This window comes from Channa argus, chromosome 7 (genome assembly GCF_033026475.1).
Source record: "Channa argus isolate prfri chromosome 7, Channa argus male v1.0, whole genome shotgun sequence".
NCBI lineage: Eukaryota > Metazoa > Chordata > Actinopteri > Anabantiformes > Channidae > Channa > Channa argus.
In genome coordinates this window covers 22,581,244-22,598,136 of record NC_090203.1, presented here as the reverse complement: position 1 = coordinate 22,598,136, position 16,893 = coordinate 22,581,244, and the positions used below count along the sequence as shown (strand labels likewise).

Below are 16,893 nucleotides of genomic sequence, written 5' to 3'. Positions count from 1 at the left end.
TTAAGACAATGATTATTATTTCATTTTTAAGGGGTACTTGTGCCTTTATTAGATTGTTATGACATATTACAATGGTAAGCCAGATTCGAACCAGGAGTGCTGCAGTTATGTGGAATGTTCGTTAAGGTTTTGGCTATACAGGCGCTCTAGATTTATCATTATAATTTTAGGCAGATGATTATTGCTGCAATTTGCCATTAACTGGTTTTTATGATAAGTGACTGAGTGTATTTTTGAAAATTTAAATATCCGACCTGTGCCCAGCTGTTCTAGATGGTGACAGAGATGAACTTCAAGCTGTGCAAGTTGTAGGGAGAGGCCCAGGGAGGGCACAAACCATGGTGCAAAGCAGGAGTCAACACGGGTGCAGGCTGCCAATGCCATTGGCGATACCAATTGATCACACGGTAGCTGAGACCCAGACTCACTGTCTGAACTGGAGGGGTTAGAGGAGAAATAGGAGATAGACAACAATATTTATAAAATATATGCTTGTGAGAAACAAAAAACACACTACACGTGCAAAGAAATTATATAAAAAAAAAACTCATTCTAAACCGTTTGACAGCCAACAGTGATGGATTTTCTATTGTGCAATATCAAAGGCACAGTAATATTCTAATAATTAATTAAAATAGTCTGATTCTTATTTGTACTGTAGCTGTAGCCATGTCAGTGTCTAGTGAGCTTCAAACTGCATGACAGGCTCGTCATAAATCTACAGTGGGACAAACACCGCAATTATTAAATATATAAATAAATAAATGAAGGAACAAAAAGAGACAACAGCCTAGAGAGGGCCTCCTTTGTGTTTGAGCTCGAGTTTAGCAACATTATTTTACTGTCACAGTTTCAGGAAAACCTCTCCATGGACATTAATTGCATGTCATGGTTGATGATGTTGTCTAGAAGGTAATTGAAGTGAATGACCATTTGCTCTGCAATTTGCTGCTACCATGATCCACCATAAAAAAAAAATACAGCAGGAAACGCTCAAAACCTGAAAAACGCTTGTGCAGCAGGGTGCTCCTTAAAAAGATAAGCATCATATGTTGACAATTTTCATTACTTCCAGTTGGCAAGGCAGCCAAGTTATTTTTCTGGTGGAAACTAAAGTAAGGCAGATGAAACGAATGAGTAAGGAAAGGGGAATCAATTTTGATCACAATAGACAAATAATTTAAACATAAAGGAAATGTAGTGTTTGGAGTATGATTGTAATGAAACACAGATGTATATTTTGTAGTACATTGTATCTAGCAGTGTGGAGTTTTTCTGTTTCTTCTCCTACATGTTTTCTTATTCCTGCCTTTCTGCTCCTCTGGAGCTCTCTAAGCCACACAGAATGTGGGCTTGGCAATTCCCCTGCACAAAAAGTTTCCTAAATCCCAAGAGGAAGTTAAATAAAAAGAATGGAGGAGAGAGAAAAAAAGCGAACACATTAAGACGAGGAGGGAATAAGAAAAAAGAAATGAAAAATGGGGGACACAAAGAAGATGTAACAGAGTGCAGAGTGAGACATGAGAGAAATGAAGAGAGGAAGCAGCGGTAGTGAGAAGGAGGGAGTGAAAGCATGCTCTTTGAGGTGTTACAGTGCTTGGCTGGCTCAGTCCAACCCATCCCATCCACACATAGCCTGGCCCGGGTTGGGCCAGGCAAGGAACTTATGAGCCAACCCAAAGGGGGCTTTACTCCTCCTGCTTCCCGTGAGCTTCCCCTCGATTAGATACACTCAAGGTAAGCAGGAAGGAATCCGGATGGGCCCTGACAGGCACTTGGTGTGCTGGGAAATCTCATTAGGCTGATCTGAACGCCTTCCAAGCCCGCTCCCTGCTCCTGCACACCAGATGTGAGGCGAGGGACACATTGCTAGCTGTTTGTGTTCAGCAGCCTGGGTGCACTCTCCCTCTCTGCTTTCCCTCACACTGGACTGCATATGTCCTGTAGCTCCACACATATCCCTCTGTAGGCACATACAGGCTCTTTGATAAACGAGCTTGGGTGCACAACACTAGATAAAACACCGAATTTCCCTGACCTCTGCTCATCTCCTCCCTCTCCGTTAGTATTGAGCACAATCCTCCACAGGTCTGACGCCACAAGCTCCTTCTGTTGGTCAGTGAGGCTGAGGCTGGGCAACTGTAGCTGGCAAGCGCTGCTCTCTGATAGGCTGAACTCCTGGTATGGAACAAAGGTCTGTTGGAGCTCATCCCAGTACTCCAGGCTGCACGGCACCTGGAAGAAAGACACAGTAATCATATGTAACCCCCAGGAGCAGAAGACATCATGATACAGAATACAACATGGCACAGCACTAACAACAATACAAAATAGCATAGGCCTAAAGTTTTTACACCTGCTCTTGTTTTCTAATGTGTGTCTGTTAAAAGACACACAAATGAACTCAAAACTCAAATTACTAAACAACTGCCAAATATTTTACTGATTTCTTTGGGTTTAAAAGATACAGTGGTAAGGCTTGCTGGTACTCTCAGACAGGGTTGGTGCTACAGGGCCCCAGCAGAGCCAATGGCCACCTCTGGGTAAAGTCTGGCCACCCCACAGAGAATCTTGAATTGTGGGCAAAGAATCATATTGGAACAGCTGCAGCCGCGCCTTTCAACATGGACATGAATAAATACATTTGACTCTTTTTTTTTTAATAACTTAAACAAATAAGGGAATAAAGATAATAATGAAGATCAATCAAAACCCCAAAAAATTAAATGGAAAAAGGCTGCAGGGTTTGGCCATTCTAAACGTATTACTGACACCTGTCTGGTGTCCTGTACAGCCCTGTAAAAATGTGTGTCTCCACCTACTCATGCAAAAGACATCTTTGTTAAAAATGCTCGAGAAGTACATAAAATTAAAATGTGTAAACAGATGTTTGTTGTGTTTGTCGCTTTTGTCAAACAATGGCAATAATGAAAAAAAAATGTTAAAGAATATAACCTCATGACCGTACTGCAAAACATCTGGACTAATGCAAACCAACAAGCAGCAAAGTGATAAACAGGTGTGGTAGCTTCTTGTGCAAGCAGCATCGAGACAGACAACTCCAAATCCAAATATCTGGAAAAGCTCATTAAATTCCTCCAGGTCAAATACACTCTCCTCTTCTCACACTCTCTTGTCTGCAGCCAAACTCAACAAAGTGTACACCTCTGCTCAGTAGTCAATCCAACATTGAGCGTACGTGTAGAATATGTGATCACTAGTGTGCAATCCTTTCACTTTTTCCTCGGCCAGCTAGTCAACATTAATGACCACTTACCACACATTTACCCACCACATTTATATTTATATCCATAACTATTACAAATCATTTAGGTGAGTTGTTGTCACCCAACATCAGTAATTTATTGGTTATGGTTTAGATTTTGAAACATAGATTTCAAACTTGCAAACAAGGCTGCTGTGGTAATTTAGTTACATAAGTGCTCAAAAGACACAGCTAAGTTATGAGAGTGTTTTCTCTTTTGTGTGATATCTGGTAGAGCTTCATTGCTTCTTTGAACCAAACCAACAGAAATGTGTCTGGTGCTCCCGTGCGAACAAAACCGCGTTCTCAGGTTCTCCTGACCACCAGCGCTCAGCTACTGATGGATAACTGGTGGCAGGATTACACCTCAATGCTCAAAAGGCCAGATATAAAGCCCCACGATGAAAACATGTTTTAAAACGTCTTCTGCAAAACAACAGTGGAAAGGCATCAACATAAGCATAATAAGCATAAATTGGGAGTATCAAGAGAAATAATTGAATCTTTAGACGTGTAGAATGCCACTGTGAAGTGAACACAGCCCTTAAAACCTAATTAAATGCTTTACCGTGGAGTTTTTTCCTAAACATGCTTACTTTCAGTGGCACTCGCAATAACACTTCATGTATTCTTCCTGAGGAGCTACAGATCCTACATAACCAATGTGCTTAGTTACATGCCTGTACTACTTTCTAGAGTTACACTGAGCTGTTCAACTACTGAAACACATTTTCTATTAAAGCTATTTCTAATAGCTATTACTGTTTAAATGTACGGGCACATTGAACCGACGCACGCCGACGTAAGCCTTGATGAATGGTTTTGATGCAGTAAATGTTAATGGCTTTCTAGCAGTGGATCCCACAGATCTTCCTTTCTTTAGCTGGTGGCTTCCCTCCATCAGATGACACATTTTAGAGTGATTTTATTTGCAGATGGACACTAGTGGATATCTTAGTGTTGTATGCCTCAGCTGGTCATCATGAGTCCAAACAAACAGACTATTGTAACCCCCTCAGTGTAACCCTGATTAGTCATTTGCGGTAGGATTACTGTAAGGCTTAGTTATTGCACAAGAGATAGTACCTTCAGTCATCCCCTATTCCATTCAGTGGATCCCCTAGTCACACATAAAGTATAGAGACACTGCAGTGGTCTGCTAATCATCAAGCACCGACACATAGCGGGCCCTTTCAAGAATCCCTTCTTTAGAGAAGAAACTAGCAAGTAATTTCAAATTTTACTCCCTTCAGACAAACTAAACTTTCATTTTGTGTCTAGTCGGAAAATATGACAACAGGCCGACCACAGACCACCAACGCAGCGAGACGACAACTCTCCATAACAACACTGCATGACCACAGCATAACTAAACTCCCAGGACTGCATGCTACAAAACTGGCCATTAACATTGAAGTCCTGGAGCTGTTTCTCAGGCTGAATAACAATCAGGTTATGTGAGTGTTCTCACATTATGTGATGACTGGTAGGGCTCTGTTCATTCTTGCCACACTGAACCAAATTAGCATAAATGTGTATGGTGCTCCTGTGTGAATCAAACCAGGTTCTCAGGTTCCTTGACCACCTGCACAACTCGGTTGCTGACGGATTAGTGGTGGCAGGGCGTTTTCAGGGGCACACCTCAACAATCCCAGGCAGTAAAGCCATGAGAATGTGTTTGTCTATGGGATGTATACAATATGGGTGAACGAGCGCATCTGTCTTTGTACAAGTCCGTGACAGCTGTAAACCAAATGCATGAAACCCACTGGACAACTACCAAAGTGATAGTGATCTTAACATGTTGGTGTGTGCACGTATGCGAGAATGTGTCTGTAAATTCATCTGTGTGGGGGTGCACTGTTAGAGAGGAATGGATGAGGTAACTGCAGCTTACATCATGTATGAAATGCCACACGGGTTTTCCTGGAATCAGCTTTTCATAATTGTACCTGACAGAGTTGTGCACCCGCAACCCCAACACTGAGCCACTGGAGAGGAAACTCACCGAATCTCGAATTCCAATTCCCAGAACTGCACTGCTAATACATAGGTGTTTTTTTTCACCTGTGACACTCTATATGCATTACGGCATGCAAAAGTGAATATGTGATGTACATATTTGGTACAGTGGAGTACATTTGCATGGTTGAATTTGCGTCATGCTCCTGGCCTTGGAGAAGAGGGAAGATGAAATCAATAACCAGTTAAAAAAAAATGTTGTAGGGAGTCGGAAATCTGGCACTGGCTTCTGGGACCCTTCTAGGTTTATATGTCAAATGTATTGTATATATGTGTTCAAGAGTACAATTGTATAATTACATGTTGGAAAGACAATATTCATGTATACACATACAGTACAGCACTGTATGTGTATACACAGGTGTGCGTATGCTTGTGAGTGCATGATACAGTCTGGGCAGCGTCAGTTTCCGTTTCTTGATTGTGTGTGTGTATACTGATCTGATAAACAACATGTAAGCCTAAATAGCTGACATTCCCTTGGCTGGATGGGTACAGTCTGTGTTTTCCTCAAGCCCTGGATGAAGTAGGCCTGGCGGTTAGGCCTTGGGAGTAAAAAAAAAAAAAAAAAAAAATCAGCCAGAGAGTTATCTTATATGTTATCTTAATGTTTTAGTCAAGGCTCCATTTTGGAGGTGGTTCAAATGCCTGGATAGTAACGTTGAGAACTTTCCAAGTAGTTTATTTACAAATACACAGTATTTGCATCCAGGACTGTTGGCAGCACTGTGTATATACAGATCTGATTTCCATCCCTGTCACCCACATCTGTTTCTGCCATACTACTATTCTGCATGGATTTACTTTCCTGGGACTGATTGACCAATCACAGTCTCCAAAAGATATTATGTAAAGGTGGGCAAAGTAAAGCAAATACACAACATACAGAAATGATTTCAATTTTCATGATCGGTCCAGGTGTAATTCCTGCCAAAGTTCAAATATGTCTTTGCAACTGAAGACTCCCCGAGCGCCCTCTGAGGCTACGGCTGCTGACATCCATAGCCTTGTCTGCCATTACTTTTATTAACAATATCAACACAGCTATTAGGTCTTCTGTTATTCCACTGATGCCTATATGTCTAAAAATTCCACTGCTAGCTACTTCTTATCAGCCAGCAGACAAATTGAATTGACATCGGCTTGAGAAAATGTTTACTCAGGAGATGTAATGAAAATTGTTCTGAAAATGACTCCTGCTATGCTGTCTCAGGTGGGCTAATATACGTTAACATTAATCAGGGTGGAAAATCAACAATAAGCCCATGCTGAGATCTCTGTGCTAAGTTTTTTTTTTTTTTTTGTTTCTTCTGTAATGCCAAATTGTTAAAGGTGGACTGGAGTTTTTGGTAGATGAGGTGTAAAAGCTCCATATCAAATTAACCACGTGGACAGTCTTATTTCTATAGTGCATTAGCTGTGACTAATGCAGGTCTGCTTAAGCTCTGTGCCACTAAAATAATAGTTGCCTTGGCTAAAATACACTCTTGCTCTTTCTGGTTCAGTGTGTCGCTCTGAAGTTAAACACCCCTAGGATTATAACTCCCAACAACAAGCTTGCGTATTTCTACTAACAGGAGAAAATGTGTTCATTAATAAAAAAGGACGCGCTGTAAATGGATTGTGGACCTGTGTTTCTCATAATAATAACAATAGAAGAAACAACAGCTGCAGCGGTGGTTACTGCTGATTGGTTGTTGGTTCATCTCAGGCCACAGAGCTTTTATGATATCGGTCACAGGCCAGCAGGGCCATGATGGAACATGAAAGGTTATCCCACTGTGCCATGCACGAAAGCAACAGCAGGGGAGCAGATGGTGTGATGTTTGTCTGAAAAAGTCAGAGCGATTTGGGAGACTGCCTCAAAAAGCGAGTAGATGATTAAATTTAAACATTTGTAAAATGAGAACAATTACCGCGAGTGAAAGGCAATTGCACATATGCATGAAAAGAGAATATTTTTGTTTGTTTTGCTACAGGCTGAGGCTACACCCAAGTTGCTGCTCTCTACTTCAAGATACTGCATCTTTTCCTTTTGCTCCCCTGTGTCTGGGTCGGGTTCAATCATAGCTCCTGTGTTTACTTCTGGTTTCTCAGGCTTCAGAACCCCACAGAGAGGCAAGAGAAGGGGGGTGGGAAGACGAATGAGAGGGATGGAAAAAAAAGAAAAGAACTGGACCACACGGCAGTGAGAAGGTGAAAATTAGTCACCTCTCTTTCTCTTTCTAGCCCTTCATCACTTGAGCCCTCTACAGGTGGGAACCTGCGAATGCGTCATCAGGGATCTGTCATCTGGCCTCCCATCACTCTCATACTCCGATTCTACTGTATTTAAAAACAGCGCGGGCAGCAATTTGACTTTGAGTAATGGAAGGAGGCTTGAATCCCCCCTCCGAGATACTGGAACCAGTTGGGAAACCACAACTATTTAAATGCAGGAAATCTTGATTTTATAAAATGTTAATATGATCTGCTCTGGGGACGAGTGAGCAGCACGGCTCAGGGCAAGAGCCCACCCCCTCCACCCCACCTTCATCTATTCCGGACTCTCTGCTGAAGAGAAGGAGCAAAGGAAAAGAGGGGGTAGCGTAACAAAAGAGAGAGGAGATGGAATAAAAGAAGAAAGGGAAAATGTGGATAAGACTGACTTTTGTTTTGTCCATCTGTAATATTTTTTACCCTCTACCTGATAGTAAACAGCGCTAAATTACAAAAACATGTTTTCCTAAATGATAGTGACAAATGACAAGACAGCTCGATACTAAATCTCACTCTTTCTTTCCCTATGCCTCTCACTTTCCATTTCTCAAAATCTATCAGCCTCCATCTCTGCATAGCCACATGGTAATTTTAGAGGCCTGAGAAATTATGACTGCCTTCTTTCTCTTTCCTGCTTTCTCTCTTTGCGCAGTCTTGATGTAAAGTAAATGAAATTCCTTTGGAACAGAAATGAAGCCCTTACTGTTTTTTTGTTTTTTTTTATTTTATGGCTGCATTTCCGCTCTCTGTAGCTGGACTTTCTTTCTGGCCTTGAGAGAAATTAAAAATGAATTAATGGAGACTTTTGAAGTCTTGTAGAACGGAAAGTATAATCATCGCCCCGCAGAGACTGAAATCAATTAAAATCTGGAATCACAATGACTTTGGCCCATTACCAAGAGGCCCGGCTGAAATAGCCTTCATTGTTCCAATCCTCTGCCTCACACACAAAGAGTGCGTGATGGGACAAAAATATGAGTTAAGTATTACTATTTAACATATTAGCACATGGATGTGATGACTAATAATGACATTAAAAATGCTTATTTTACAAAATCCCTTATACACAATGTGGTTTTAGCAGTGTTGACAAAAACATCAGAGTAGCCTTCTAGAACAGACATAAATCAGAGTTTCTGGAGTTTTTTATTAATGCTACCAATTAATATTGACCCTATGTAACCTGTGCCTGGCGTGTGTCTACATGGTGGGTTAGCAACACTAACCTGTTTCTGATATAGTCACATATCGTTTGTACAGTGGCTTGTACAGTGGTTTGTACAGTATGAAGGTTTATACATGTAGCTCTTTGAAACTGAATCTAAATAATGCTGTGCAACTGTTTTGACAAGTTTCATAGCTGTCAGCAACAACGGTTCTCATTTGAATACTTTTATTGCTGTTCTCTATTCCACACAGTCTCACCCATTGCATCTCATCCCCACATGAAATGGTTTGAGTAATAGTTGGGTGCTTGACACATCCTCTTTTCACCACTTCCTCTGTGGAAGTCTCATCACCTGATTCCTTTTAACAGACTTGTCAGAGGAGACAGGACCCATGGCAGATGACAGGAGTGGATTGGAAGATGTGGAAACCACATGTTCATTCACTCTCACACAAAGGCACAGACATAAAGACACACACACACACACACACAGTATATAAATACGTCGATCACTTCTAAAAACTACCGCTGCCGTTTATCAACACGAGGATGAAAGCTGTGCATGTAAAAGTAAAAGAAGCCAATGACTATGAGAGACAAGAATTAAACCACTGTCCAAACTTTAGGTTTATCAATGGGTAGATCAGAAATGCTCCTCAGGAGTCAGGTGGATTGCTCTGCAACCACTGTCAACAGAAGACTTGATGAACGGAAATATAGAGGCTACATGGCAGGATACAAGCCTCTAATCAGACACAAAAACAGCATAGCCAGGTTTTAGTAAGTAAAACAACCAAACAGAGTTCTCTAAAAGAACAGCACTGTGTGTGTGTGTGTGTTTGTGCGCGTGTGTGTAAAGACTGGCAAGACTGGCATCTCTTGACAAAGATGTTTGAAATGTTCTGATTACTTCCAGATTTAAATGAAACACACACACCTGTACATAGAAACGATCATTGTATATATAGATGGATAGATCCCTGCCTACACACGTCAGCTCTCTCTGTACTATACTGTAACTTAATATTCAGTCAATCAACTAGAGGCTTTTGAGTTTTGCTCATTACAGACTTTACAGCTGTGGGGCCTCATTGGGAAGTCAGACATCTGCAGAATCTTGTCTTGCCTCTCATGGGCAGGCACACACAAACAGATTCAAGAAAACATCTGTACTGTAGGTGAAGGGATTGTGGGAGTCCTGAAGAGAATCAGAGAGATAAAGGGAGTATATGGAAAGTTGAGAACTTTGGTTGCAGGAGGATAGAAGCAGAAGGAAAAGGATGAGGGAAAGTAAGTCAACCATACAGCATACAAAAAAAAAAAGCTCCCTAAAAATGGAATTATATAAACACTCTCTTAAAAACTGTACAATTTACTACAATTATAATTAACATTATAATTAATTTTTGATCAATCATTATATTCCTAAATGATCAGTTGCTTGCTTCCAAACTGTTTACTAAAAAAAAAAAATGTAGCAATTTAGTTTTCAGAAAGATTTATTAGTTTACAGAAAGGATGAAATGAAATGTTTTGAATTTCTACATACTACCAAAAGATTTCATTCCTAACTGCACAGTTATAAAATACAACTATAACAGTCAGGCAGGCAATTCTATCCTAAAAATAGCCTCTTTCTACTGCAGAAAAAGTGAAAGAATATGGAGGATGTTAAAGAATGTGATTTGGGATCCAGCTTGCCTTCGAGGATGAGAAGTTGGAAAGAAAGGCAGAAGATAAAAAGGCAAAAAATGAGTGATAGGGGGAAAAGTGGGATGTCCTGTCCCCCAGTAAGACCCCGAGGACTCAGTAGCTGCTACAGCCTGCCAAAATATAACCTCATCTGGGGTTGGAGACACCTGGATATTCACACCAGAGCATACAAGATGACTTCCACAGCTGTCTGACCATGTATTACATGTTTGGAGGGACAGCAGGGGTCTGCTGTCATTCAATAACATGCAGAGTATGGGAGTTCTCATGGCTAATGAATCATAATGGCGCACAGCCCAGCTCTAAGAGTTTATTTTTCTTTCACTGCAGGTGATGTTAAGTCAGGAGTAGTGAGATGTGTGGATTCTCTTCTCATTTTACACCTCGTTCACCCTTTTCCTAGTAGCAGATGACTACATACCCTGATACAAGTGAAGCTGAACTGAAACGTGTGGTTGTTTAACACATTACCACCCTTTGCTTTACCACTAGCTGTGGTTTTTGGTGGGTGTTAATTTTTTTCCTAATCCAGAGATACAGTACGTATAGCTATTTCTACCTGCAGGATGCCCCCCAGGTCAGCCGTGCTGATCTCAGGGTCCTCTGTGGTGTTGAAAGGGACAGGAGTTATTCTGACGAAGGTCAGGACGCGAGGTTCAGGGTATCTCCACAGCATAACCCCTGGAGTATCTTCTGTCTCGCTGTAGAACACCACCTCATGGGGTCCCGGCAATTTCTGGGAGACTGCAAAAGTGGAAGTAAGTATTTATTTTTGAATAAGTTCACTTTATTCTGTAAATGATCAAAAACGCTAAGCTCCAACTGTGCTCAAAATGAAGACTAAAAACATGTGGTGGAAGACAGTGAATGAAACCAAGAAAAAAGGAGCAAAAGATAAAGCATGATAGGTGAGCAGGAAAAAGTCAAAAGAGGAGGATGACTGGAAAAACATTTCACAGATCTCATATTTTAAGATACAGTAGATTAATAGTTTACTGTACTGCACTCTTACATCTGGTAGTATAAAACTCACTGCTACACAAAGTTCCAATAAAAAAGCCTGTTTAAAGGCTTTATAGGCCTCTTGGATTATTTACTGTTACTTCTGGGGATTTTTTTTTTTTATTGTTTCAATGTGGCAAATATGTATCATACTTTTCACCTTCTGTGGCAAAATAACTATGTTCGACTTGTCATAATCTTTGACAATTTTTTTCTTATATGTCTATTGCAAAAAAGAAAGCACTGTGGATGTTTCCACATTTTCAGAATGTTTCATATGTGTATGAAGTTGCATGTAAACAAAGCGGCTGAGTAAACATTTTTGCTATTGAGTAAACATTAATTGATTGAAACATGTCCTGCACCTGCAACAGCTGTACACACACACACACACACACACACACACACACACACACACACACACACACACACACACACAGATACAAACACAAAGAATCTAAAAGTCTGAGTTGTGTTTGACTTAAGCTGTGGCTGCTGTTTAAGATTTAGGTACTTTGGAAAAATGTTTATTTGAAGAAAAAAAAAAAGGCAGAAATCTTTGTTTGGCCCTTGGGGGTACAAACACTGAAAGTATTTATGGAAAATACATTTAAAGATGCAGCAATATCTGTGTGTGGCTAATGTTTCCGTTTATAAAAAGCAGTGAGCACTTGAAAGTGGATTATTCTTTTGCACATACGGAGGAAGAAAGAAAAAACACAGTCTGAGGAGGTTTTTCAATTCTTCAATAGAAGGACATAGAGAAAGTGAGATAGTCCTACTCTTGTCCCCATCTATCTTTCATCTGCTCCTCTTACCATCTATCTTATCCTTCCCTGTGCTAGTGTCCTGCAGGAGCCACTCGTAGTTGGCCTGGCTCTCCCTAGATGTTGACAACATGTTGCAGACAGATTGTCCTCTCAGTTCTAGTTCACTACTGTACATTCTCCTGCTTCAGTCAGCATATTAAATGCATCAAAGACCAGTGGAATGGTGCAACAAACAAAGACTCAACCACAGCTGACAGAGTGGATGGCTGGGCTACAGCCAGACAGAATTTTGATCCTCTGTGTATAATGTTCTTCTATGTGTGTGTGTATGTATGTGTGTGTCTGTGTGCGTGCATGTGGAGAATAGCACACACAAAGCACAAAGAGGGGGAATAAACAGCATGTTACTCAGAGTGGAACCAGGCAGAGATGTCCGATGAAATGTCTTTCCAAGAGGGCTTTGATCTGACTTTGATTTAAGCCAATGTGTATCTTAAGTGACATCTAACTTTGTCACAAAGATTCTTATTTTAGTTTCTCCAAGTCAGTTGCAGAAGTTTATGACTGATGGACTATGGTTACTTTAATCCTATGGATTCAGGAACCGGTGATTATAGTGTTACATACATTCTAATCCGCAGGAAATAAGCAAGGCAACCTACAGTATGTCCAGGTAATATCATTTTACTTTGAATCTTGCATAAATTTAGGTTTGTCTGGTTGCAATTACCGGTCTGAATGGCACCTGATGAAGCAAACACAACAGGCAATAAATCACTGGGAATTGGACTACTACTTTACATAGAAGCTGTTCTGAGCAATTAAGAGTTGTGTCCAGAGATTTCAGAAGAATTAAGCCAGATATGTAGAGTATACAGTATGTACACTATAAGTCACATGCCACTTCTGCATAATATCAGCATGCACTGTATGCACATTCACCTGTGTCCTGGATGTACTGAAAATGTCCTGTACGCAAGTCATCTGAGCTGTGCTCTGTCTGAGGGGACAGGGAACCTTGGGAAGGCGGAGGCTGGGTGTGGCAGGGCTTGCCCTTTGAACAGCTACTACCTGCATCTCCTTTTTGGAGGTGAAGGTATGTCCGTAGGTGCTCCTCCACCAGTTTCAGGCAGTTGAGATGTTCTTGACCCCAAAAGACCTGTCGACACAGAAAAAGAGAGGATAAACAAGGTGGAACCTGGTCTTGTTTTCGTTCTCTCATCTGAAAGGCTTCATCAGTTCCAAATGAGGCTTTTAAACTCTGTAGAGACATTAACACCTTTGAGGCCACCTTTGGGTTAAAGTTCAACTCTGCCATCGTGTGGTTTCATTATGGGTAACATAAGTCACACTGTGAACAAATGTGAAACCCATTGGGAAGGGATGTTAGGACCAAGCTGTACATGGCTGCTAAGTGTTGTGAAGGACCACCTCCTATGTTGAGAGATGGTCGTTCCGGTTTGAAGTAGATGGCTTCATTGACTCTCTTGAGTATGAATGAGGTCAGACAGAACTGATGGAAGCATTTCAGATGAGAGTTTAAATGTCTTCAAGAACTTAGAGCAAGTCCATTTGCTACTAAGCAGCCTTTGTGAGCCATGACCTAGAGGATTGAGAATCTCCACAGACAGTAAGGCGATGGATTAAGCAGAATGACAAAGAGTGTGGGATAATATAGAGAAGAAGTAGAGGTTGAGACAAATTCAAAGAGAAATGTTTGTGAAGTTACTGTATTTAAACAGTTAGAAGAAACAGACAGTGATATAAGTATAAAACTAGACAGTGACACAGAATTACAGTTGATGCATAAACATGTGCGTCAACAATTATTTAACCTTTTTTTTTTCTTTTCAAAACAGGAAGAAAAGCAGTCAGGGTTACCCTTGTCATCACCTCTTGACGTCCTCACTAACATTACCCAACATAACCTTACACCCTCCTTACTTATCCGCGGCATTCCCCTCACCATACTCCATCAAAGTGGGTCTGCCTGGGGTTTGGCCTAAGGACCAGGAATCTCTGAGTCAAAACTCTTCACACATGGATCTGCCTGCCTGCTTTCCCACTACTCACTAGCTTGCAAGAATTGGTTATGACTAAACTTCAAAAACAGGAACATTTGGGATTTTTTTTTCTTCAAGGTTTTGGAAAGAAAGCACAAGAAGACAGAATCAGAAGGAATTCCGGTGGTTTTGTCCGGCACTTGATTAAAACACCACTATTTGCGGAGGGAAATGTACGATTACGTATTGAGCATTGAGTTGCAAGTGATGTTCCTGTTAATGGGTATGCAATAAAAGCAAAAGACGGCCAGGGCAACGGGGTTCCCCCAAAAAAGTAATGTGGAATAACACATTAGCAATTATGCGCTCAGTTAGTCACTTTGAAAAGGGGCTTTTTCAATGTCGAGATTATGTAACTTGTCACAGGAAAAAAAATCCGCTTGATATATATCCCCCCCTGCAATAGCCTTAGAATAGACACAGAATATACCAGATGTAATTCCAATCTGTAATTATTTCTGGAATCACTTTAGCTGTAAAAAGGACAGAAGCCATGGCAGAGGAACAGCCGATTTAGGAGGGGTGTTAAGATTGTGATGATCTGTGATCTGTGCCTGTGGGTGTCAGCCTATAAATACTGTAAGAATTCATTTGGAAACGAAAAGAGCCTGACATCTTAGTGGGCAACAGCATTGCCTTGTGAGAAAAGGCTGTTCTTTTAGCTGGAAAAGCTTTTCTCAAGCCCTTAGCTCAAGTATCATTAAGCAATATGCTCAATTCCAACCAGGTGCAGAGGTGCTGATCTAACCCTGATCTCTAAAAACTGTAGCTGTGCGCGGTGATAAATCTTGTAATAGCGGATGTTGAACTGATGTCATGAGCAAACCTGAAGCAGTCCTCCCTTAAGGTCCAAAAGCAGTTTAGGGGGGCCAGGCTCAGGTCCAGGGCTGCCGCTGTGCCGACACCACCGAGCCTCCAGAGAGGTGCTGCAGGAGAATGGCCCCAGCAGAAGGCGGCTTCGGTCCTTGAGCCCTGTTCTCACCAACAGATCCTGCAGCTCCAGCAGCACATAGGCAGCCTGAACTGCATCTAGAAAGACAGAACAATTAGCAATGAATTGCATGTACAGCATAGGGCATAGTTCTATGCACAAAATGGTTCGTTACTACATTTGGAACTAGACCAAGTGAATAATAATGGCTCAGTTCACGCTCAAAATTATTACGTTTTTTTCTTTATATCAGTGACCATGTACCAGCTAATAGCTCATTCTATTTACAGTCCTTAAGAAGGTGTACGCAATACACAATAGATCATTTGATTTCAGCTCAGTTTAATTGAAAATTCAGTTGCATGAATGCTTGCCTCTGTGTTTTTTAACATTTTGTTTACTACATCCAGCTCTATGATGTCAAAGCAGCAACACATAGAGGAGAAATATATGAATCACAGCACTAGCCTCTTCCTAACCATGCATATCTGATGGTATTAGCATAATCTGATCTTGTCCTTTTAGACATACAGATGAGCCTCTGCACTATTCACTGACATAGGGAAGCTGATCTGGTCAGTTTTATTGTATTGTTCCATGTTGATGGAACCTGCCTGTCATCCCAGTCTCATTTGGATGAATGCATTACGACAAGTCCAAGTTATTCAGATTGCTTGAAGTAATCTTCATATAAAAGGTATTTAAAGTTTAAATTTCAGTTGTTTGCATATATGGGGGATGTATTAACAGCATACTGAGAGTAGGTACGGAATGAGTAGACTTGGAGTAAGGGAGAGAGACAGAACTAGAGGGTGAGCGACTGAGAGAGAGATCAATGATAGGATGCAGATATGACACACAAGAGTAGTCATGTCTTTCCAGGCTTTGTAAGCTGACCAAGAAACATGTTATTAAACATCAGAGCTCCAAAACACATTTTGGGTATGGGGTGGGGGTGGGGTGTTCCAATAAAAGAGGGTGTCTCTTGTATAAATCTTTCTGGGGGAAATATTATACTGGGATGACTCATTTCTCTCAGGAAAGATACTGTTGATACAAGCTGGCAGTTTACCTGCTAATATCATCTGGTGTTGCAGCACAGACAGAGCTGTTGAGGATTGTTTTCTGAACTGTGGACATTAGGTTTATTTTCATGGTTTGGATTTATTAGACACCACAGGGGAACTCCCAAAATGGGTTGTTAAAGGGATAATCTTACATTCACACAAGTACAAAAGGAACTACAAACACATTTAGGTTAAGTGCAGACACACATACAGAAACGCCTACAAACACATGCAAATGCAGACACGCAACATGTGTACCGAGATGAACAAGTGGGCCGAAATGGACACACACATACATTAGTGCACAAACACAGTAAGTATCAAAGCATTCTCAGCTGTCTCACCATGCGTCATTTACAGACGGTTGACCACAGCATCCTGGTGTTAAAGCCAGCAGCAGCAGCCAGCGCTCTCAGTAATCACTCTAATTGGGAGTGGTTTTAATGAGGGGGAATCCCTTTGTCTAACTCTACTTTTCCATTCAGGCTGAATAATAGTCAGAAGGACATTTCTCCATCCCTTCTTTTGCCCTTTATGACCATGTGACCGTTATGTGGGTACAATAAGTACAGTGCCAGTGGACAACCCTAAAACATTACACTGCTGAACTGTGAAGTAAGGCCATTAGCAGGG

At 41.1% G+C, this 16,893-nt stretch overlaps 1 protein-coding gene across 4 annotated transcripts in view; it reads right to left on the bottom strand.

Annotated features, from left to right (window-relative positions):
* LOC137130040 (intermembrane lipid transfer protein VPS13B-like) overlaps positions 1-16,893 on the bottom strand; it is a 298,799-nt gene that overhangs the window by 51,511 nt on the left and 230,395 nt on the right. For all 4 annotated transcript variants that reach the window (XM_067509626.1, XM_067509627.1, XM_067509624.1 and 1 more), the window contains exons 39-43: positions 15,089-15,291; positions 13,142-13,358; positions 10,987-11,171; positions 2,039-2,235; positions 255-436 (exon numbers count right to left, since the gene is read on the bottom strand). In XM_067509626.1, the coding sequence (XP_067365727.1) occupies positions 255-436; positions 2,039-2,235; positions 10,987-11,171; positions 13,142-13,358; positions 15,089-15,291 (984 nt within the window). The remainder of the gene's footprint in view (positions 1-254; positions 437-2,038; positions 2,236-10,986; positions 11,172-13,141; positions 13,359-15,088; positions 15,292-16,893) is intronic.